The sequence below is a fragment of the Platichthys flesus genome, chromosome 4 (assembly GCF_949316205.1).
Source record: "Platichthys flesus chromosome 4, fPlaFle2.1, whole genome shotgun sequence".
Taxonomy (NCBI): Eukaryota; Metazoa; Chordata; class Actinopteri; order Pleuronectiformes; family Pleuronectidae; genus Platichthys; species Platichthys flesus.
In genome coordinates, this window is record NC_084948.1 from 28,274,644 (window position 1) to 28,299,539 (window position 24,896).

Genomic DNA, 24,896 nt, shown 5'->3' on the forward strand with positions numbered 1-24,896 from the left:
GTATAAGAATATGTAAGTGGTAAAGTCAGTGCATAGGGGTAGTAAAGCCAGTAAAGGGTTCGGGTTCTGAAGGTAAATATTCGGTGTGGAAGTTTCTCTGACCACCTTCAGACCAACGCCTCCTGGTCCTGGTCCTGGTCCTGGTCCTGGTCCTGGTCCTGGTCCTGGTCCTTGTCCTGGTCCTGGTCCTGCTCCTGGTCCTGGTCCTGGTCCTGGTCCTGCTCCTGGCGTGCTCCTGCTCCTGGTCCTGGTCCTGATCTTGATCTCGATCCGGGAGCTGGTCCTGGTCCTGGTCCTGGTCCTGGTCCTGGCGCTGGTCCTGGTCCTGGTCCTGGTCCTGGTCCTGACTCTGACCCTGGCCCTGGCCCTGGCCCTGACCCTGGCCCTGGCCCTGGTCCTGGTCCTGGTCCTGGTCCTGGTCCCTGCGTTTGTCCTGGTCCTGGTCCTGGTCCTGGTCCTGGTCCTGGCGCTGGTCCTGGTCCCGATCCTGGCGCTGGTCCTGGTCCAGAGTTCATGCGCAGCAGAATGATGATGTGATATCTTTCTGCCCTCTGCTGGAAAATCTCTGTCACTGCGCGTTCAGCTCAGGACCCTGATGTCGTCACAAGGAGGAAAGTGGATGAAAGTGGAGTTGCTGTAGAGACGCGGACTCACGTTATGAATCTGTAACTTCATAAAGAAAAGGTTTATGTTCTAGCGCCGCTCCGAGAGGCACCAGCTCGCACGGCGGGTCTGGACCATCTCTCGGGGACATGCTGCAGTTAAATGGTTTGGGTTTTATAAATCTCTTTTCTCAAAGCTCTTTTTTAGGACAGTTTTAGATTCACACACAAATTCATACAGTGCATCTATTCGCGGGCATGCGGGATTCAGCATCTTGCCCAAGGACACTTCGGCATGCAGATGGGTCAGACTGGGGATCGAACTACCGACCTTCAGGTTGGAGGACGACCACTCCACCCCTCAGCCACAGCCGCCCAATTTAAAGGAAATATAGTTTTCATTCATGTCCATAATTCAACTACTTCCACTACTCTTTTGTAGTTCGCCGTTATTTATACAGAAGGAGATAAACAAATTATGAAAAGATAGAATAAAAAACATTATGTGTGGGTTATTCACAAAATAGAGAAAATTATTTAAAGTAAATATCAGAAGCAAATCAGAAACAGTGAGGTAACAACAGTCAAACATAAAATATCATTCAGCTGGTGTCAGAGTGTGATGTGTGTCTGTGCTCAGCAGGGGGCGCTAGCGTATCACAACTCATTTCATTTCAACCAATCAAGTAGAATGAGGCTGAAATAGTTCAGTGAGGGGCCAGTGAGGTGTGTGTGTGTGTGTGTGTGTGTGTGTGTGTGTGTGTGGCTGTGTGTGTGTGTGCGTGTGTGTGTGTGTGTGTGTGGCTGTGTGTGTGTGTGTGTGTGTGTGTGTGTGATCAGCTGATACTTCAATAATTTGTGGTGAATCTTCCAGACTTAGACCGAGAGAGAGAGAGAGAGAGAGAGAGAGAGAGAAATAGAGAGATAGAAAGATAGATGACGTAGGACCGTGATGGTGACGTCAGCATTTCTGTGTCTCGGGGTGTGTTTGTTTGTGATAGGAAAGGCTGGTTGGATTGTTGGGCGGGGTCTGAGAGAGAGAGAGAGAGCGAGATAGGGGGAGATTGAGAGAGAGAGAGAGAGACAGCGAGAGGGAGAGAGAGAGAGAGAGAGAGAGAGAGAGAGAGAGAGAGAGGGAGACAGCGAGAGAGAGAGAGAGAGAGAGAGAGAGAGAGAGATTGAGAGAGACAGAGAAGAAGAACAGACGGACGGACAGACAGCACCGGGGAGGATGGGCAGGCAGAGCCGTCGGTAGCGCTCTGTTTTCAGAGACGCAGCTCCAGGATGAGTGTAGCGCTGCAGGACCTCCGGAACACTGTGAGTACACACACATACACACATACACACACACACACAAATATATAACGCATATATAACCCGGGACGCCTCACAGTCGCTCTCGTGCGTCACGGATACACGCACGTTGTCTGACCGGTCTGATCATCTGTCAAATATTGTGTTGTGTATGTGTTTGTGTTTTCGTGGGTGTGTTTTCGTGTGTGTATGAATGTGTGTGTGTGTGTGTTTGTGTGTGTGTGTGTGTGTGTGTTGTTTTCTTTTCAGATCTGAAATAATGAGCTTTCACCTCTTGCCGACGTCACTATGAGCAGTTTAACGTCACTGAAACAAACACAACAACACAAACATTAACACACATGTTCATGAATTGATTGATCGATAACTCATTGTGTCTCATCATCAAGCTGGTTTGTCATGATCTTTATAAACCACTGATCCCAGATCCTCATTCTGTCAGATTCCTTCTCCTGTGAAACCAGCTCTGGTTTTAAATAAATTGATTAAATTACCGATCAAACGAACAGAAACTCACCGACAACAAGTCAAACCTTTTCCATCCATCCACCATCTTGGTGGTGGAGGTGACGTCCCTCCCCCCTCACGCTGTCCAGCTGCTACTGGTTGAAACCTCCACCTGAAGGTTCCTGACGAGATGCCCGAACAACCTCAACTACAGCTTGAACTCTTAAGAGAATGTTTTCTCTTTGTTTTAACAGTTTAAATCATGAATGCTAAATTATTTAATTCCTCTGAACAATCACTCTATTCTAATCAGATGAGTGGAGAGGCGGGGCTTCATCCCTCACTCTTCATCACCTGGAAAGCACAAACTGTCCCTTTAATGCAACAACCCTGGATTTCCACTCTATGATCAATTCAGTTTCCACTTACCTTCAAATCAATGTAAACTTAACAAAACCAGTTTCACAACCTTCAGCTCAACATGTTTGAGGAAATCACAGATGTGACAGATGAACACACAAATGTGACCCGACAGGCTGATCCACTTTCCACTGAGCCTGAGGAGACGAGTGGATGGGACAGAAAACCCTCAGCTGCTCCTGTTTCACTGTCATCATCATTTCATGGAATTGATCAGTTAATCGATTGTTTCACTTCATGGTTTTATTGAACCCAGTGTTCCCAGTGAGCTGGCACAGTGTGTGTGTTGGGTTGGGCAGGTTCAATGTTTCCTGTCTGCTGCTCTGTGACTTCCTGTCTTAAGACGCCCAGTTTCCATCTGGACAACAAAACAAACGACCCCCGCTTGAGTCTGAACAGAAACTGAGACTTTAGTAAACCATGACGTTCTCTTCCTGATTGGTTCTCATCAGTCACATGACTCGACTATCAGCGTGAAGACAAAGCGTTGCTAACATCTCCTGTCAGTGACACTTCCTGTCAGTAGCACTTCCTTTCATTTACACTTCCTGTCAGTAACACTTCCTGTCAGCTACAATTCCTGTCAGTAACACTTCCTGTTAGTAACACTTCCTGTCAGTAACACTTCCTGTCAGTGACACTTCCTGTCAGTAACACTTCCTGTCAGTTACACTTCCTGTCAGTAACACTTCCTGTCAGTTACACTTCCTGACAGTAACACTTCCTGACAGTGACACTTCCTGTTAGTGACACTTCCTGTCAGTAACACTTCCTATCAGTGACACTTCCTGTCAGTAACACTTCCTGTCATTAATACTTCCTGTCAGTGACACTTCCTGTCAGTAACACTTCCTGTCAGTGACACTTCCTGTCAGTAACAATTCCTGTCAGTAACACTTCCTGTCAGCAACACTTCCTGTCAGTCACACTTCCTGTCAGTAACACTTCCTGTCAGGGACACTTCCTGTCAGTGACAATTCCTGTCAGTAACACTTCCTGTCAGCGACACTTCCTGTCAGTGACACTTCCTGTCAGCGACACTTCCTGTCAGTGACACTTCCTGTCAGTGACACTTCCTGTCAGGGACACTTCCTGTCAGTAACGTCAGGTCTTCAGTGCATTGAGATGTATGTGTTGTTGCTCTGGTTCTGCTGCAGGTTCTCCTGTGTTTGTTCTGCTGTGGTTGTCTCTGTGTGTGAGGAGCCTTCACAACATGTGTGTTGATGTTGGCTCGTCTCCTCTCGTGTGTGTTGGACGTTAAACACAAAGGTTGATATGAGGCGACATGAGTGTCTGCACGTGCTCAGTGACGCTGCAGACGCACACACACAGACACACAAACACACACACAGACACACAGACTCATATAAATGGATGACATGACGGCTCTCAAACCAAGCGTCAAAGTGGACGTTAACTAAATGTTTCACGATGTTTCTGTGGTTTCAGTTCTTCTCTCTGATGTTTGATCAAGTTTCTGATCAGTTTGGTTTGAATCAGTTATTGATGATATAAAAACAGACATGGTGATTGACAGCTGACACTGACTCCTGATTGGTTCGGAGTGTGTGTGGACGGGACCTTGATACCACGGCTCAGCCTATGACACATTGATGTTTGTTGGAGGAGCACTCTGGTGTTTCCAGTGATGTGAGAGCGGCGGTTCGATGCCGTCGTCCCGTAGAACCAACGGAACAGAACTTATCTCCACTGTTAGCCTTCAGCCAGCCGGGCCTCAGCTCCTCAGGAGAACACAGACTGTAAATGAAGATCGACGACATGATGGCTCCTCAAAAGTGAAGCCAAAGAGTGTTGATCGCCCCCTGGTGGCTGACTGCAGTACAGGTCATAAACCTACTCCATGTTAGCGAATGAGACCCGGACCGATCAAGACAAATCCCCAGAGAGCTACAAAGGGAGAAGGTCAATGACGACAAAGACTTCCGTTTAGTGTGTCCTTTCTCTAGTTGTCCCCTTTTGTGTCTTCACTGTTTCATGTCCACACAGTTTTCATCAGAGTGATCAGAACCTTTCTCTTTGATTGCCCATTTCACTGGAGAGACAGAAATGTGTTTTTCTTTTGTTTCCCTCTGCTCACAGACTCTGTGCAGAGCTACACAGGTTGTGTTGTTGAGGAGAAACAGCTGATTTACTGTGTGTTTGTGTCTTAGCTCCGTGTTTAATGTACGGAGGCTGTGAGGGGACAAAAGACAGATGTTATATAAGCTGCAGTGAACTCCATTAGAGCTGAATGGAGATGATTCACACACATTATCTAATTTCACACACACACACACACACACACACACACACAATCAGTGACATCACCCTCTACAGAGAGATATAACACACTCTCTCATCTCCTAGCAACCCCACTCGCCCCTCTCTCCCTGTCTGTGTGCGTCATCAATTAAAGAGAACAGAGAGAGAGAGAGTGGCTGAGGCCGAGGGAGGGAGGGCAGGGAGACAGGCGGGGGGACAGACAGGTTCCAGGGTGTTGAGGAAGGAAACAGTTGGAAACCTCCAGTTTCCTGCTGGACAGAGACTCAGAGGACGGACAGGAAGACCAGTCCACCCTCCTGTCACTGAGACTGATCTCAGACCTGGTTCACACACTAACCTTCACTGTGAAGAGGGACAGGGACAGAACCCAGTCCTGTCCACAGAGTGACACTCAGGAATCAAACCCTTTACTCTCAGACTCTCTCCTGAGCTCTACCTCTTGCTTTGCTGTCTGTTCAGTTGTGATCTTCCTGCAGTGTAACTCACTACTTATCATCATAAGTTTATTCTACACAAATACTATTTCCTGTCTTGCAACTCAACTTGTTCGATGAGAGTTGCATGTTGGGAAATTTGTACAATTAACTATAATTTATTAATTTCTTAATAATTTTCAGTTTTAATAAATGGATTGTATGACTTTTAGTTTTGTCCACACATGAACACACAGGACACGTGGACATGAGGTGTTTCACAGTGATGGACACGTGGAGGCTCTTTGGTTTGAAAGTGATCTTACTTCCCTTTTAACCCTCAGCAAGAGTCAGGACAAACTACTAAAAACCTTTAACAGGTACAAATACATAGAAACCTCAGAGAGACACATGTGAGGACCCGTCTCCCAGGACGGACAGAAGTCAACAGATGCCACGTATAGGAGAACATCATCAATAATCAAAGTCTCTAGCAGCATTTGATGAGGGTAGACATCCCGAAGGACAACCCCAACATGACATGCCAAGCAGTCCCGCTGCTCTAACATAATATTTGCTGTGAAAATCAAGACACATTATAACTGTTGTTTTAACTCTAAAAGCTTTAGATGGATTTTCAGAGCTTATACCCCAATCGTCTGCTTTGTCTTGCTCATATTGTCCCTGGTTGTACAATCACCTTAGGAGGCGTTGTCACTAAAGCTTCTGCAGCCTCCATCACCACAGGAGTCCAAGTCTCCATTGTGGACTGGACCTGAAACACTTGAACATCAGAGAGAGAAGAACGACCTGAAACGACAGAAACATCTTTGACAAAAGTTGATTTAACGTCAACTTTGAAGTTTTTGTTTGGTTCATGTCACATCTGCTAACATGGAGGAGAGTAACTGACCCAAACCGAACTGAGGGAAAATCTTTAAAGTCCATAAACTGGTGGACAGATCGTCATGACGATATCAGCTTCAGCTGCACCGCCGGGGTCTCCACGGCAACTAAAAGCAGCGAAGGCGGCGTTGTCCTGGTGAAACGATGCTGCTGCAGAGAGAGAGAGAGAGAAAGAGAGAGAGAGAGAGAGAGAGTTTCTCTGCAGGGTGGAGCTGCTCTGTTTATATCTCCACCACACACTGGGCGAGAGACCCTGACCTGCAGAGAGAGAGGAGGCCAGTGTAAACACAGGAAGTGGAGATTCATTTGATCCCAGTTAAATATCTGCTCACGCTGAGACTGATTCAGACAAACTCATTCACAGTGTTAACACATCGATCCACTATGTAGTCAAGGTAACACAACCTTTTATTGACTTCAGTTTCTCAGAGCTTTGCTCCTCTCGTGCACGAAGGGAAATCACTCAGTCGGTTTTTCATGAAATACATTTGTTTGGTCACAGGAATAAAAGTTTACTTCACGACTTCCTCTGTGATCATTACTCGTGTCTGAGCTGCTGGTAGATTTTAATGGTTGTGAAGAGAACAACTCCCATGATCCCACGCTGCTTCTTTTTCTCCTTTGATAGGAATCACAATGTTAAATAAGTGTAGCACTGTTTTTCTATTCTTTTTTTATGAAAATGTCTTTTTGCACATTTGTGCCGCTGGACTTTAATTTCTATCTTTATAATGTAATTTCATATTATTCCATAAGAGGAACTATGTGTAAATCCGATTGTAACGGATATGATTTTCACGCTTGTTAATATTTTCATGGCAATAGTGAGCTCAGCCAATCAGAGACGTCGCTATTACACCCGAGGATTGTGGGAAGTGTCGTAAATCAAATTTACTGCACAGACAGAACTTCTCCTTGATACTATCAATTAAACCAATGTGTCTGGACACAGTTTAAATCAAACAGAGAAAATATCATCGTGTCACAGTCTCATATTGTGCTGTGTCGACTTGGATGGTGAAAATATTACGGGTGATTGTTATACTCTCGGTTCAGAGAATGAAAGATGGATGATCCTCATGATTCATTCATCTGTGTTAGTGTGGATCTTAGTGACAGACTCTCTTCATGTCTGTCTGTCTGTCTGTCTGTGTCCATATGTCTCTCCTGCAGATGTCCAGCTATAAGCGAGCTACATTTGACGAGGACGATGTGTCGGACACTCCAGCTGAGGCGGCCTCGTCTCCTGACAGAGTGGAGGTCAGTGAACACAGCAGACCACTGTGTGTGTGTCCCAGAGTTACACTGTTCAGACTAAAGACAAAAACTTGCAGAGACCTGAGCCAGGTCCAGGTCCTGGTCCAGGTCCTGGTCCAGGTCCCGGTCCCGGTCCAGGTCCAGGTCCAGGTCCAGGTCCAGGTCCAGGTACAGGTACAGGTCCAGGTCCAGGTCCAGGTCCAGGTCCAGGTCCAGGTCCAGGTCCCGGTCCCGGTACAGGTACAGGTACAGGTCCAGGTCCAGGTCCAGGTCCAGGTACAGGTACAGGTACAGGTCCAGGTACAGGTACAGGACCTGGACTGTCTTTCATCTTATTGATTTCATGTGAGGTTCATAAAGCTGTCACTCTAAACCCTGCACTCACACTCAAAAATACTCTGTTAACGCTCAGCTTCAGCTGGTGTCCTTGTCCAGCTCTTCATTCAGGCTCTGTCTCTCTCTCTCCCCTCATCTGTCTGTCTCTCAGGTGGGTTTCAGGAAGACAGGCGTGGACGTCCTCAGCAGGAGGACACAGCTGGAGCTTCTTCTCTCTCTGCTCTTATTGGCTGCTCTTCTTGCTCTGATTGTATGTTTGCTGCTGCTCGGCCTCGGACTCAGCTCAGGTATCACTTCTCCTCCTCTACACCTCCTTCTCTCCTCCTCTACACCTCCTCCTCTCCTCCTCTCCTCCTCCCTACATTTCTTGCCTTCCCTTCCTTCCACAGTTTAACCTTCTCCGCCTCTCTACTTCCTTGTCAGCCTCCTCCTTTCCTCCCCCTCAGCCCATCCCTTCCTTGTCTTTGTCTCTTTTCATTTTATTCCCCTTCCCCCTCTGCCTCCTCTCTCCTTCTTTCTCTTGAATAGAAAAGTGAAATCTATATAATATTACAAACAAACTCATGAGCTACTTCTGCTGCAGTGACAAGAGGAAGTGGCCGGTGAGCCCTCAGTGTGTGATGTGTCCATCTGTCTCTCCCATGATGCTGTGCAGACAGTGGGCGTGGCCTCTGCCTGTCGGAGGTGTGTGTCACAGTGGCCAGTCAGATCGTGGAGGCGATGGACCGCGCTGTGGACCCCTGTCAGGACTTCTACCAGTTCTCCTGTGGAGGTTGGATGAGGAAGAACCCGCTGCCGGACGGACGCTCGCGCTGGTCGACCTTCAACAGCATCACGGAGCAGAACCAGGCGCTGCTCAAGCACCTGCTGGGTAAGACAGGTGGGTGGGGCCTGACGGGGGAAACTTGTCCTCTGTCTGTCCTCCGCCTGTCCTCTGCCTTTCTTCTGCCTGTACTCCACCTGTCCTCCACCTGTCGTCAGCCTGTCCTCCGCCTGTCCTCTGCCTGTGCTTCACCTTTCCTCTGTCTATCCTCTGCCTGTCCTCCACCTGTCGTCAGCCTGTCCTCGACCTGTCCTCCGCCTGTCCTCTGCCTGTGCTTCACCTTTCCTCTGCCTTTCTTCTGCCTGTCCTCCACCTGTCGTCTGCCTGTCCTCCACCTGTCCTCCACCTGTCCTCCACCTGTCCTCCGCCTGTCCTCTGCCTGTGCTTCACCTTTCCTCTGCCTTTCTTCTGCCTGTCCTCCACCTGTCCACTACCTGTCCTTCACCAGTCCTTTACCTCTCCCCCCTTTCTATCCTCCGCCTGTCCTCTGCCTGTCCTCTGCCTTTCCTCCGCCTGTCGTCTGCCTGTCCTCCACCTGTCCTGACATGTGATGGTTGTGTCCTCAGAGAACGGGACGTTTAACAGCAGCAGCGAGGCGGAGAGGAAGACTCAGTCCTACTACTTGTCTTGTCTCAACACCGTGAGGATCGAGGACCTGGGAGCTCAGCCTCTCATCGACCTCATCGCCAAGGTAACTGATCCCTCTTCAGATCTAGGACTAACGAGATGGGGTTCACAGGACCAGTGACATCATCATGTGGGAACTGTCTCCTCAGATCGGGGGCTGGAACATGACGGGTCCCTGGGAGAAGGAGAACTTCATGGAGGTCCTGAAGGTGGTTTCTGGTCCATACAGAGCTCTGCCTTTCTTCAGCGTTGGAGTCGGAGCCGATCCCAAGAACTCCAACAGCAACGTCATCCAAGTAAGCCACGCCCTGACGCCCCTCCCCCCGCCCCGCCCCCTGACCCGGCCCCCGGCCCCCCGGCCCCCCGACCCCCCGACCCTCGACCCCCGACCCCGACTCTGTAGCAGAACCAGGTGACTCCAAGTCAAATCTTAGAACTGTAACAGATGAACTGGACCGTCAGAGCAGGCTCAGTTACTCCTCCTCCTCCATGTTAGCAGATGTGACATGGACCACACGTTAATTAAATGTTTGTGAAGCTGACGCAGCGTCACCACAGACTAAAGATCAGCTGTTGACCTCCTCCGCAGGTCGACCAATCAGGGCTTTCCCTTCCATCCAGGGACTATTACCTCAACAAGACGGCCAATGAGAAGGTAAGAATTCTTAAGGTGTTTATTTAGATGTTCCACTCAGATCATATAAGTCAGGGATCACCAGCCTCTGAGCCCGACATCACTTTTTAATTCCAAACGAAAGCTGAGATCTGCCATCTTCTAACAAACCCACTTAGGAGAGTCACATTTATTATTTATTGAAATTTCTGTAAAGGCTGAATGTACGAGTATAAATATACACAAAGAAAGGCGGTTGTTCAACTTTATCTATTAAATGCACAATATTCACATTACTATCAATCATATCTACAGCATCTGTTCAGTGCACAATATTTAGCTTCAGTTCAACCACATGTTCTGCAGAGGAGCTGCTGCTGCAGCACAAACAACCGACACACAGACAACCGACACACAGACCACCGACACACAGACCACAGACCACCGACACACAGACAACCGACACACAGACAACCGACACACAGACCACCGACACACAGGCCACAGACCACCGACACACAGACCACAGACAACCGCCACACAGACAACCGCCACACAGACAACCGACACACAGACCACCGACACACAGACCACAGACCACCGACACACAGACCACAGACAACCGCCACACAGACAACCGACACACAGACCACCGACAAACAGACCACGAACTCAGAGACCACCAACACACAGACAACCGACACACAGACCACAGACCACCGGCACACAGACAACTGACACACAGACCACCGCCACACAGACCACAGACCACCGACACACAGACCACAGACAACCGACACACAGACAACCGCCACACAGACAACCGACACACTGACAACCGACACACAGACCACAGACCACCGACACACAGACCACAGACAACCGCCACACAGACAACCGCCACACAGACAACCGCCACACAGACAACCGCCACACAGACCACCGACACACAGACAACCGACACACCGACACCGACACACAGACACACAGACCACTGACAACCGACACACAGACAACTGACACACAGACCACCAACACACAGACAACCGACACACAGACAACCGACACACAGACCAAAGACCACCGACACACAGACCACCGACACACGGACCACCGACAAATGACACACAGACAACTGACACGGAGACCACCAACACACAGACAACCGACACACAGAAAACTGACAAACAGACCACGAACACAGAGACCACCAACACACAGACAACCGACACACAGACCACGGACAACCGACACACACAGACAACTGACACTGAGACCACCAACACACAGACAACTGACAAACAGACCACGAACACAGAGACCACCAACACACAGACAACCGACACACAGACCACGGACAACCGACAGACAGACAACTGACACACAAACCACCGACACACAGACCACCGACAACCGACACACAGACCACCAACACACAGACCACCGACACACAGACCACAGACACACAGCTGATCTGCGGCGTGACGCAGACACTGACCGATCGACGGGTAGGCAACCGCCACACAGACAACCGCCACACAGACAACCGACACACAGACCACAGACACACAGACCACAGACAACCGCCACACAGACAACCGCCACACAGACAACCGACACACAGACCACCGACACACAGACCACAGACCACCGACACACAGACCACAGACAACCGCCACACAGACAACCGCCACACAGACCACCGACAAACAGACCACGAACACAGAGACCACCGACAACCGACACACAGACAACTGACACACAGACCACCAACACACAGACAACCGACACACAGACAACCGACACACAGACCAAAGACCACCGACACACAGACCACCGACACACAGACCACCGACACACAGACCACCGACACACAGACCACAGACACACAGACCACCGACAAATGACACACAGACAACTGACACTGAGACCACCAACACACAGACAACCGACACACAGAAAACTGACAAACAGACCACGGACACAGGGACCACCAACACACAGACAACCGACACACAGACCACGGACAACCGACACACAGTCAACTGACACTGAGACCACCAACACACAGACAACTGACAAACAGACCACGAACACAGAGACCACCAACACACAGACAACCGACACACAGACCACGGACAACCGACAGACAACTGACACACAAACCACCGACACACAGACCACCGACAACCGACACACAGACCACCAACACACAGACCACCGACACACAGACCACAGACACACAGCTGATCTGCGGCGTGACGCAGACACTGACCGATCAACGGGTAGGCAACCGCCACACAGACAACCGACACACAGACAACCGACACACAGACCACAGACACACAGACCACAGACAACCGCCACACAGACAACCGCCACACAGACAACCGACACACAGACCACAGACCACCGACACACAGACCACAGACAACCGCCACACAGACAACCGCCACACAGACCACCGACAAACAGACCACGAACACAGAGACCACCGACAACCGACACACAGACAACTGACACACAGACCACCAACACACAGACAACCGACACACAGACCAAAGACCATCGACACACAGACCACCGACACACAGACCACAGACACACAGACCACCGACAAATGACACACAGACAACTGACACTGAGACCACCAACACACAGACAACCGACACACAGAAAACTGACAAACAGACCACGAACACAGGGACCACCAACACACAGACAACCGACACACAGACCACGGACAACCGACACACAGTCAACTGACACTGAGACCACCAACACACAGACAACTGACAAACAGACCACGAACACAGAGACCACCAACACACAGACAACCGACACACAGACCACGGACAACCGACAGACAACTGACACACAAACCACCGACACACAGACCACCGACAACCGACACACAGACCACCAACACACAGACCACCGACACACAGACCACAGACACACAGCTGATCCGCGGCGTGACGCAGACACTGACCGATCGACGGGTAGGTAACCACTAATGTAAGTTGTAGTGTTTAATTGTGACTTTGCTCTGGCGCCCCCTGCTGCTGCCAGGTGCTGGTGGCGTACCTGGAGTACATGGTGGAGCTGGGGATACTGCTGGGTGGGGAGAGGAGCTCCACCCACATTCAGATGCAGCAGATTCTGGACTTTGAGACGGCGCTCGCCAACATCACCGTCCCACAGGACCAGAAACGAGACGACGAGAAGATGTACCACAAGGTGACCATTGCGGAACTACAGGTGAGGTCTGTCTGTCCTTTTGTCTCTGTCTCTCTGTCTCTGTCCATCTTGTGTCTGTCTGTCTCTCTGTCTCTATCTGTCCCTGTTGCTCTGTGTCTCTTTGTCTCTCTGTCTCTTTGTCTCTCTGTCTCTTTGTCTCTCTGTCTCTTTGTCTCTCTGTCCCTCTGTCTCTGTCCATCTTGTGTCTGTCTGTGTCTCCGTCTCTCTGTCTCTTTGTCTCTCTGTCGCTTTGTCTCTCTGTCTCTTTGTCTCTCCGTCTCTTTGTCTCTCTGTCTCTCTGTCTCTTTGTCTCTCTGTCCCTCTGTCTCTGTCCATCTTGTGTCTGTCTGTGTCTCCGTCTCTCTGTCTCTTTGTCTCTCCGTCTCTTCGTCTCTCCGTCTCTTTGTCTCTCCGTCTCTTTGACTCTTTGTCTGTCCGTCTCTTTGTCTCTTTGTCTCTCTATCTCTTCGTCTCTCTGTCTCTCTGTCTCTTTGTCTCTCTGTCCCTCTGTCTCTGTCCATCTTGTGTCTGTCTGTGTCTCCGTCTCTCTGTCTCTCTGTCACTTTGTCTCTCTGTCTCTTTTTCTCTTTGTCTGTCCGTTTCTTTGTCTCTTTGTCTCTCTGTCTCTTCGTCTCTCTGTCTCTTTGTCTCTTTGTCTCTCCGTCTGTTTGACTCTTTGTCTGTCCGTCTCTTTGTCTCTTTGTCTCTCTGTCTCTTCGTCTCTCTGTCTCTTTGTCTCTCTGTCCCTCTGTCTCTGTCCATCTTGTGTCTGTCTGTGTCTCCGTCTCTCTGTCTCTCTGTCACTTTGTCTCTTTGTCTGTCCGTCTCTTTGTCTCTCTGTCTCTTCGTCTCGCCGTCTCTTTGTCTCTTTGTCTCTCCGTCTCTTTGACTCTTTGTCTGTCCGTCTCTTTGTCTCTTTGTCCCTCTGTCTCTTCGTCTCTCTGTCTCTTTGTGTCTCTGTCTCTCTGTCTCTTTGTCTCTCTGTCCCTCTGTCTCTGTCCATCTTGTGTCTGTCTGTGTCTCCGTCTCTCTGTCTCTCTGTCTCTTTGTCTGTCCGTCTCTCTGTCTCTTTGTCTCTCTGTCTCTCCGTCTCTTTGTGTCTCTGTCTCTCTGTCTCTTTGTCTCTCTGTCTCTTTGTCTCTCTGTCTCTCTGTCTCTCTGTCTCTTTGTCTCTCTGTCTCTTTGTCTCTCTGTCTCTTCGTCTCTGTCCTTCGGGCTGCAGATGCTTCTGGTGTCACCATGGTAATGGAGAGACAGAGACACAGACAGACACAAGATGGACAGAGACAGAGGGACAGAGAGACAAAGAGACAGAGAGACAGAGACACAAAGAGACGGAGAGAAAAAGAGACAGAGAGACAAAGAGACAGAGAGACAGAGACACAAAGAGACGGAGAGAAAAAGAGACAGAGAGACAAAGAGACAGAGAGACAAAGAGACAGAGACACAGACAGACACAAGATGTACAAATACAAACTCATTATATATTTTTTTTTATTGTATATATTTACAAACCTGCATCAGCTCCCAACCATCGACTGTAAATAAAGACGACGACTCGTCTCCACCTCCTCCAGAAATGAAGCTGAAATATCTCAGATACAAACACTGCCATCTTGTGGCGATGACCTCGTTTTAGATGACCTCCATCTTTGACAGACATTTATTTAACATCTACTTTTATTCTTTAGTTTTGTCCATGTCCCAACTGCTAACAGGGAGGAGGAGGGGTTTATGACCATTACTGGAGCCGACCAACAGGGGGCAATAAAACCAGATACAGCTGGTTTCACTTTGGGAGGTTCATGTCGTCCATCTTGTTTTACAGTCTGTGGTTCGCACTATAAGCAACTCCATATATGTAAAACAAGCTAGCTCGATGCTGTTGTTTGTACATGGTCCACCTAGCGCCACCATCAGGTCACTTTTTATTCGTTCAATATTTATTTAGCACTTGCAGAGCTAAAGAATCTCCCATCAACATCTTGTGTCTGTCTGTGTCTCTGTCTCTTTGTCTCTCTGTCTCTTTGTCTCTCTGTCTCTTTTTCTCTCCGTCTCTTTGTGTCTCTGTCTCTCTGTCTCTTTGTCTCTCTGTCTCTTTTTCTCTCCGTCTCTTTGTGTCTCTGTCTCTCTGTCTCTTTGTCTCTCTGTCCCTCTGTCTCTGTCCATCTTGTGTCTGTCTGTGTCTCTGTCTCTCTGTCTCTCTGTGTCTCTGTCTCTTTGTCTCTCTGTCTCTTTGTCTCTCCGTCTCTTTGTGTCTCTGTCTCTCTGTCTCTTTGTCTCTCTGTCCCTCTGTCTCTGTCCATCTTGTGTCTGTCTGTGTCTCTGTCTCTTTGTCTCTCTGTCTCTTCGTCTCTGTCCTTCGGGCTGCAGATGCTTCTGGTGTCACCATGGTAACTGTTGCTATGAGCGGTTGCTATGTGCAGTCTGTTAGATAACAGGAAGTGACACACGTCCTCAGCTTCTTCTTCTCTTGTCTTGTTTCACAGTAGAGCGACTAAACAAAACAAAGAACTGGGTCGGCTGCTCACAGCGCCCCCTAGCTGAACACGGAGTCTGTTGATTCTGTTGGAATTAGGAAATATTTGGTTGAGTCACGTTTGTTTTTATTTCTATTTTCATCTCTTCTTTTTTCTTTTTACCTGAGTTATTCATAGCAAACACCATTTTGATGCTGATACCGAATAACCTTTTTAATGCAAGACACTATATCATATTATAAGTTAATTAATATTTGTGTTTTGAACATGTACCATTTAATACAGTTATGTAAAGACTCAACCACCAGTGATTTATTTTACTCTGCTGGAGATGACCCTCACGTGTCAGGACGATGTTTATGAATAAAGTTGTCTCTTTGTTTCCACTCCGGATGAACCAGGTTGAGCGTGAACCAGTCCTGAACCAGTCCTTAACCAGTCCTTAACCAGTCCTGAACCAGTCCTTGACCAGTCCTTAACCAGTCCTGAACCAGTCCTTAACCAGTCCTGAACCAGTCCTGAACCAGTCCTTGACCAGTCCTTAACCAGTCCTTAACCAGTCCTTAACCAGTCCTTGACCAGTCCTTAACCAGTCCTTAACCAGTCCTGAACCAGTCCTTAACCAGTCCTTAACCAGTCCTGAACCAGTCCTTAACCAATCGTGAACCAGTCCTTAACCAGTCCTGAACCAGTCCTTAACCAGTCCTGAACCAGTCCTTAACCAATCGTGAACCAGTCCTTAACCAGTCCTGAACCAGTCCTTAACCAATCGTGAACCGGTTTGTCTGTGTCTCAGGAATGAAAGCTCCTGTTGCCATAGTTACTAATTGGACCTTATGGACATGTCTTTTTTGTTGAAGCAGCTGTCAGAGGTTTGTTTTTCATCTCAGCGTGTCCCACCCGGGTGGTGCAGTCAGAGATGGACTGAGTCACATGGTTTAGTCACTCCAATGATGCATTTCACATCCAATCACAGAGCTTCAAATATCTGATTTGTCCCACTGGTTCTGGATCATTCACTAACTGATTCAGGGTCTGCTCTCTGAACTGTAAGCTGATTGGTTCTTTCTCCACAGCCGCAGCAGCCGAGGCTGATGGGTATTTAGATGAGACTGACTCCGTGTTGTCCTGTTGTCTCTCAGGTCCTGGCGCCGGCGGTGGACTGGTTGGACTTCCTGTCCTCCGCTCTGTCCCCTCTGGAGCTGAACGACACTGAGCCGGTGGTCCTGAACACCAGAGAGTTTGTCCAGCATGTGTCCGAGCTCATCAACAAGACAGACCGCAGGTCCGAGTCCGACAACGTACAAATACAAACTCATTATATATTTTTTTTATTGTATATATTTACAAACCTGCATCAGCTCCCAACCATCGACTGTAAATAAAGACGACGACTCGTCTCCACCTCCTCCAGAAATGAAGCTGAAATATCTCAGATACAAACACTGCCATCTTGTGGCGATGACCTCGTTTTAGATGACCTCCATCTTTGACAGACATTTATTTAACATCTACTTTTATTCTTTAGTTTTGTCCATGTCCCAACTGCTAACAGGGAGGAGGAGGGGTTTATGACCATTACTGGAGCCGACCAACGGGGGCAATAAAACCAGATACAGCTGGTTTCACTTTGGGAGGTTCATGTCGTCCATCTTGTTTTACAGTCTGTGGTTCGCACTATAAGCAACTCCATATATGTAAAACAAGCTAGCTCGATGCTGTTGTTTGTACATGGTCCACCTAGCGCCACCATCAGGTCACTTTTTATTCGTTCAATATTTATTTAGCACTTGCAGAGCTAAAGAATCTCCCATCAACATCAGCTGTGAATCAGCAAGGTTAGCATGCTAACAGGCTAAATGTCTTTCCCTTCAGCGTGTTGAATAATTACATGATGTGGACGCTGGTTCAGAAGAGCGTGGCCAGTCTGGATCAGCGCTTCGAGAACGCTCAGGACAAACTGCTGGAGAGTCTCTATGGAACCAAGAAGGTAGATACTACTGCCCCCTGGTGGTGCTGCTGAGGAAGCTGTTCTTAAATGAAATCGTCTGGAACAGGTTCTAACTGGTTCAAGCTGCTGTATCTGATTTAAGCTGGTTCTAACTGGTTCTAACTGACTGTAACTGGTTGTAACTGGTTGTGACCTGTTTGCTGTAGTCCTGCACCCCCCGCTGGCAGACATGTATTGCGTATACTGACGACAATCTGGGCTTCGCATTGGGAGCGCTCTTTGTTAAGGCGACGTTCGACAAACACAGCAAAGAGATCGTGAGTCAATGGCGGCTTTACACCTGCAGAAGTAATGACTGTCCACTGGCTAGTCCACAGGGACCTGACACAGGTGTGTTCATCTGTCTGTCTCTCAATCTGTCTGTCTCAGGCTGAGGAGATGATCAACGAGATACGATCAGCGTTCAAGGACGCTCTGGACCGACTCATCTGGATGGACGACCAGACCAGACAAGCTGCAAAGGAAAAGGTACATGCAGAATAGGAAGAGAACAGGAAGAGGACAGGTAGAGGACAGGTAGAGGACAGGTAGAGGACAGGTAGAGGACAGATAGAGGACAGGAAGAGGACAGGTAGAGGACAGATAGAGGACAGGTAGAGGACAGGAAGAGGACAGGTAGAGGACAGGTAGAGGACAGGTAGAGGACAGATAGAGGACAGGTAGAAGACAGGAAGAGGATAGGTAGAGGACAGGTAGAGGACAGGTAGAGGACAGGTAGAGGACAGATAGAGGACAGATAGAGGACAGATAGAGGACAGGTAGAAGACAGGAAGAGGATAGGTAGAGGACAGGTAGAGGACAGGTAGAGGACAGGAGGAGGACAGGTAGAGGACAGATAGAGGACAGATAGAGGACAGTTAGAGGACAGGTAGAGGACAGATAGAGGACAGGTAGAGGACAGATAGAGGACAGATAGAGGACAGATAGAGGACAGGTAGAAGACAGGAAGAGGATAGGTAGAGGACAGGTAGAGGACAGGTAGAGGACAGGAGGAGGACAGGTAGAGGACAGATAGAGGACAGATAGAGGACAGGTAGAGGACAGGTAGAGGACAGGTAGAGGACAGATAGAGGACAGGTAGAGGACAGGTAGAGAACAGGTAGAGGACAGGTAGAGGACAGATAGAGGACAGGTAGAGGACAGGTAGAGGACAGGTAGAGGACAGATAGAGGACAGGTAGAGGACAGGTAGAGGACAGATAGAAGACAGGTAGAGGACAGATAGAGGACAGGTAGAGGACAGGTAGAGGACAGGAGGAGGACAGGTAGAGGACAGGTAGAGGACAGGTAGAGGACAGGTAGAGGACAGGTAGAGGACAGATAGAGGACAGGTAGAGGACAGGTAGAGGACAGGAAGAGGACAGGTAGAGGACAGGTAGAGGACAGGTAGAGGACAGGTAGAGGACAGGTAGAGGACAGGTAGAGGACAGGTAGAGGACAGGTGGATTATAGATAAAGACCAGTCTTGTTACAACTGTGTCTCTTGCTCCCTCGTCAGGCAGATGCGATCTACGATATGATCGGATTCCCAGAGTTTATCTTGGACCCAAAAGAGCTGGATGACGTTTATGATGGGGTGAGTTCGAACTGGTTTTAACTGGTGTAATATTCACCTGCAGACAGGAGGTGGTGCTCTTCTGCACAAATGTCTTATAACAGCTCTGCTGTGTTTCAGTACGAGGTGTCAGACGACAGCTTCTTCCAGAACATGTTGAACTTCAACAACTTCTCAGCTCGAGTGATGGCCGACCAGCTGAGGAAGACTCCCAACAAAGACCAGTAAGAGGGACACAAATACACTAATCCAATAATCAGAGGTCGCATTCACAAATCGACTCCAAACTTCCTCTTCATTTACTTCTTCTGTTGTTTAATTCTGTGTCTGCTTCCTGTGATTGGTCCAAAAGTCCAAACTGTCCAACAAAGTGTTTTCACTGCAAACCAACAGAACCAGGTTCAGTTTGATCCAGATCCAGAACTCCTCTTCTGCTCTGAGGAACCGTTCACACTGATGTTCAGGTTCAAGCTGAACTGAAGAGTCTGAGCGAGTCGTCATTTACTGACTGAGATTAAATGATATCCTCGGGAAAGACGACCTCTGTTCCGTTTAATGAACTTTAAATTAGCTCCTCCTCTCGTTTCCTCCCACAGGTGGAGTATGACTCCTCCCACAGTGAATGCCTACTACATGTCCACTAAGAACGGCATCGTCTTCCCTGCTGGGATCCTCCAAGCTCCTTTCTACGCCCACGACCACCCTAAGTCTGTCAGCTCAATATCTACCCGTCTGTATTTCACCTTTTATACAAGTGATCACATATGTTCCTGATTTGAGAAGATGACTGATGGGTTTCATCATACAAACACACACAGACACATTAACATCAGATTGTGAGGAAGGTTGCTTATCTCCAGAGGATGAACCGTGGGCCACCGTCACAAACTCTACGTGTGAGCTCTATGTTTCAGACTCATTTAAAGGGATAATTCACTGAACAATTAAATTACACATTATCGCCTTACCACTGGGGGGTTAGGGTTAGTCTACTCTTCAGGTCTTGACAGAAACCTCTTCATTTATAAACGTTGTGTTTTCAGGGCACTGAACTTTGGAGGAATCGGGGTAGTGATGGGTCACGAGCTCACTCACGCCTTCGATGATCAGGGTGAGTCTTGATCTTTGCTCCAGTCTACTTCCCATCATTCAGTCCGGACAGACTGAAGACGTGTCGATGTGGATCCTGGGATCAGGATCAGAATGACAGAATTCGATGTGACTGTGACATCTTCTTAGTTTCGTTAAGATGTTTCCTCGTCCATCTTTGCTTCAGGTCGCGAGTACAATAAAGAAGGAAACTTGAGGCCGTGGTGGCAGAACTCGTCTGTGGAGGCGTTTCGTCAGAGGACGGAGTGCATGGTGGATCAGTACAGTCGCTACACCGTCAACGGAGAACACGTCAATGGAAAACAGACGCTGGGAGAAAACATCGCTGACAACGGAGGCCTGAAGGCTGCGTACCATGTTCGTAACAACAAGCCGTCAGATCCCCTGAGCTGTGAAACACAGCGTCACTTCATGTTTTCTATATTTGTGTTTTCCAGGCCTATCAGTCGTGGGTCCTGAGAAACGGAGAAGAAAAAAGACTTCCTGCCGTCAACCTGACCAATGACCAGCTCTTCTTTGTGGGATTTGCTCAGGTAAAAGAAAATAGAATGAGGCGTCCTGCAGGGATCTGTTCATGAAAATCAAACTCACACTGACTCATATCATCACCTGATTCTGTCATGAACCTGATCAAATGTAACTTTAGACTTAGGGCGATCAGTCGATATCGATTTATATATCACGATATCAATCAAATAGCCAGCAATCAACTTTTTGCACATTTGTGATAATGTATGTTCTTATTTACAAAACTGAAACAAGGTAATTTACACCAAGTCTTCAGTCTAAATGTTTGCTTGTATCTTCTGACAAGGTGCGTTCAGGGACCATGGGACATGCAAACACCGTGTAGATGATGTTGTTTCGAATTTGAATGTCTGAGCTTGTGGACACTTGGTGACATCACAGAAGCAGATATGGAGGCGTGTTATGTGAACAATCCCTTTTTTAGGTTATTAAACTGATCTAGTCCTATATACTCCTAGGAGCCCAACATTAACACATGTGCTGCTCCTCTCCAAAGTGAAACTCACAGTTCTAAGTCTCTGTTGTATTTTTCAGGTGTGGTGCTCGGTTCGGACACCAGAGAGCGCTCACGAGGGCCTGGTGACTGACACCCACAGCCCCCCCAGATACAGAGTCATCGGGACGCTCGCCAACTCCCCGGACTTCAGCCACCACTTCAGCTGTCCCACCGGGACGCCCATGAACCCCGGGACGCGCTGTGAGGTCTGGTAGACAGACTGAAGGGGGGGGGGGGGGTACCTGAGTTGATCTTTAGATCATTAGGAGCGTTCCAGGTGTTAACTTCAGTTTCATACAAATATTAGAAAACTGTTTATTAGACGATCAGACGGCCTTCCTGTCTGGAAGATAAACGACTCAGTGGACTTCACATGAAGAGACAAGGAGGACTGATGAAGATGATGAAGATGAAGGTCGACAAGGTTTCTGCTTCATCACCATTATTATTATTATTATTAATGGGCTTTGGTTTGTGTGTTTGAGTGTGTTGTCGTATGAAAGGTCTTTGTGATTCTCTCTGTCGCTCTCTGATGACATCACTGTTACATCACAACTCATCGATCCACAAACTCGTGTCTCAGTCAGAAACTTGATTTGAAACTTTAAGGTGTAAAAATTCAAACCTCATGTGAGAGTAACAGAAACATGATCCAGGTTGATCCAGGTGTGATCCAGATGTGACACAGGAGTGGTCCAGGAGTGGTCCAGGAGTGATCCAGGTGTGATCCAGGAGTGATCCAGGTGTGATCCAGGTGTGACACAGGAGTGATCCAGGTGTGATCCAGGTGTGATCGAGGTGTGAGACAGGTGTGATCCAGATGTGACACAGGAGTGGTCCAGGAGTGGTCCAGGAGTGATCCAGGTGTGAGACAGGTGTGATCCAGATGTGACACAGGAGTGGTCCAGGAGTGGTCCAGGAGTGATCCAGGTGTGATCCAGCCCCGTGAAACAGTCAAAGTGAAACAGGAGTAAAGAAGACATGTCAGCCTCTCAGCCGGACGCCATGTGATGATATAAAACAGAATTCTTAAAATGTAAATGTTAGCATCCATGTTTATGTTGCAAAGCAACAGTGTACTTACAACCGAAATAACTGAATGTCAAACACAGACGACTTTACATCGTGAGCACGAGCTGAAGGTCGTTAACACGTCACTGGTTTAGCAGCGGAGGTCACAACCTGAAAACACGTAAACATGCGCATTAGCATGTTGAGCTACAGACGCTGATGTGTTGTGTGGACGTTAAGGAGACATGTCTCAGTCTGAACGTGTCTGTTACTCACACAATCATCTGACGACATCGAAAAGTACTCAACACTAAAAATCACCAATCATTTACCAAACATCTTCAGAATATTAGTTTGGCTTATGAAAACCTTTCAGCTTCAAATTAAAATGTTTCAGCTTTTTCAATACACATTGTGTTTTCTTTATATATTATAGGGTTGAAATATAATAACATTTTACTGTACACTTTATACAGGTAGTCTAAATTTACAGCTGGATCAGCTGAATCTGTTGATTAAAGGTTTGAGGTTTGAAAATGTATATATTCCGTGTTAATCGTCGTTAAAATCAAATCTCATATTTATTTTTGCCTTTAATTCCAATGAGATCATTAAAAAGTTGCAGTATTTTAGAATCTCAGTGTAGGTGATGTCTGACTGTCTTATATGCTAGTGTTGTCATGGTAACCAGCAATTATTGTGTTTGTGCCAACAACAGTGAGGAACAGGAAACAGCCTTACAATTTTACACCGAGACGTGAATTTGGAAAGTTGCCTTAAAAATGTAAGAAAACGCCTTAAAAAATGAGGGGACCTCTGCAGCTGATGTGACCTGTGGCCATGAAGGTCAAATCAAGTCAGGATCATTTTTCAGTGTAACCTCAGCGTTTGACCGTGTGATGTCAGAGCGACTGTGAGGCGTTCAGGTCGACCTGAGTCACACCTGATTCACCAAAACAGTGGAACTTCATTTTATCTTACGTTGGAGGCTGGAAGTAAAATTGATTTGTTTTATTTCTTTATCTGAATTTTTTTTTTTTTGAACAGACAAGTCATGTGCCACATCTGTCACGTGATCAGAACCACAACAGGAAACAGCAGAACCTGTAAAAAACGATTATTCACTGAAAGAAAAGTGGAACATCAGTTTAAAGTCCCTGAGCCTTCGGGAGCCAGGATCCTTTAGTGTCGTTGTTCACTGCAGGTACCTGACTGGGACAGCAGGTGGAGCTATTAGCCTGTTCACCTGAATTTCTCCCACTGACACAAACTGATTATTCAGATATGGAGGGGTGTGTGTGTGATTTGTTTTTTGTTTACTAGAAGATGAAGCTGCTTCCTGCCAAAGATGTGTGTGTGTGTTTTATGTTGTGAGGTCAGAGGTCACATGTTGAGTTTCTCTCTGTGTGGACGACATCATCAAACCCGACATGAAACGTCCCAGAAACGTAACAACAACAGACCTGAGATCTGTCTATTTGGTGGTGTTTGTCAGTGGAATTGCAGAACAACGCAGACACACAGCAGAATCTACTCTGGTTATTGGACCAAGGTCAAAGGTCAAGGTCCTGACACAGTTTCATGTAATATGTTTGAATGTGTGTGGGTGTGTGTGTGTGTGTGCTTCAGGGGTCAAAGTTGTATAGTAATGTATGTGTATAGTAGTCGACTGTAGATCTGATGTAGATTAAACTCTTCGTCTCCACCTCTGTCCTTTGGGAGACGGCATCGCTCTGCTTGTCCAATCAGAGAGCAGCTCTTGTCGGAGGCAGATGTTTCACAGATGATTACGGACGCTTTAGAAACATGCGAAACAAGAGAAGTGATTCACAACATCTGCTTGTATCTGTTGTCTGCTGCCCTTCAAAATAAAATATATTTCGTCTGCTGCCATTTAAAGAAAGGTTTTGTCATCTGCTGCCTTTCAAAATAAAAGATTTGAAGTCTACTGCCCTACAAAATAAAGGTTCTATCAACCGCTGTCCTTCAAATCGTCTACTGCTCTTCAAAATAAGAGATCTGCCTTCTGATGCCCTTCAAAATAAATGATCTTTCGTCCGCTGCCCTCCAAGTTAGAAGTTATTTAATTTGCACCCCCTTCAAAGTAAGAAATCTGTCATCTGCTGCTCTTCAAAATATTAGATCTTTCTTCAAAATAAAAGATCTGTTGTCTACTATCCTTTAAAATACAAGATATGTTGACTGCTTACATTAAAAATTCAACTTCTGTCCTCTGCATCCTTCAAAATAAAAGATTTGTGGTCTTCTGCCCATCAAAATAAAAGCTCTGCCGTCAACTCCCCTTCAAAAAATAAGATTTGTAGTCTGCTTCTTTTCAAAATAAGAGTTCTGTCCTCTTCTGCCCTTTATAATGTAAATATCTGTAGTCTGCTGCCTTTCAAAATAAAAGATCTGTACACATACA

The 24,896-nt window shown here is 47.5% G+C and overlaps 1 protein-coding gene across 3 annotated transcripts; it reads left to right on the plus strand.

Moving 5' to 3' along the window:
- Positions 1-1,702: 1,702 nt before the first annotated feature.
- On the plus strand, positions 1,703-24,896 carry ece2b (endothelin converting enzyme 2b). Of its 3 annotated transcripts, XM_062385898.1 has the most exons (19): positions 1,703-1,919; positions 7,559-7,645; positions 8,130-8,265; positions 8,634-8,849; positions 9,368-9,492; positions 9,578-9,724; positions 10,018-10,083; positions 13,114-13,302; positions 16,904-17,046; positions 17,637-17,751; positions 17,919-18,029; positions 18,142-18,240; positions 19,270-19,347; positions 19,447-19,550; positions 19,923-20,033; positions 20,370-20,437; positions 20,603-20,793; positions 20,874-20,969; positions 21,499-24,896. In XM_062385898.1, exons 1-19 carry the CDS (start codon positions 1,887-1,889, stop codon positions 21,673-21,675), a joined length of 2,292 nt encoding a protein of 763 aa, XP_062241882.1. In that variant the 5' UTR covers positions 1,703-1,886; the 3' UTR covers positions 21,676-24,896. The 3 variants fall into 3 exon arrangements, with proteins under 3 accessions (XP_062241882.1, XP_062241883.1, XP_062241881.1); XM_062385899.1 differs by lacking the exon at positions 8,130-8,265 and having other exon boundaries at positions 1,902-1,919; positions 8,634-8,858; XM_062385897.1 differs by lacking the exon at positions 1,703-1,919 and having other exon boundaries at positions 7,529-7,645; positions 8,634-8,858.

Coding starts and splice junctions, on each gene's coding strand:
- ece2b (XM_062385898.1), top strand. CDS start 1,887: ATGAGTGTAGCGCTGCAGGACCTCCGGAACACT. Junction 19,551..19,922: donor AAGACTCCCAACAAAGACCA/GTAAGAGGGACA, acceptor TTCCTCCCACAG/GTGGAGTATGACTCCTCCCA. Junction 20,970..21,498: donor TCTTTGTGGGATTTGCTCAG/GTAAAAGAAAAT, acceptor TGTATTTTTCAG/GTGTGGTGCTCGGTTCGGAC.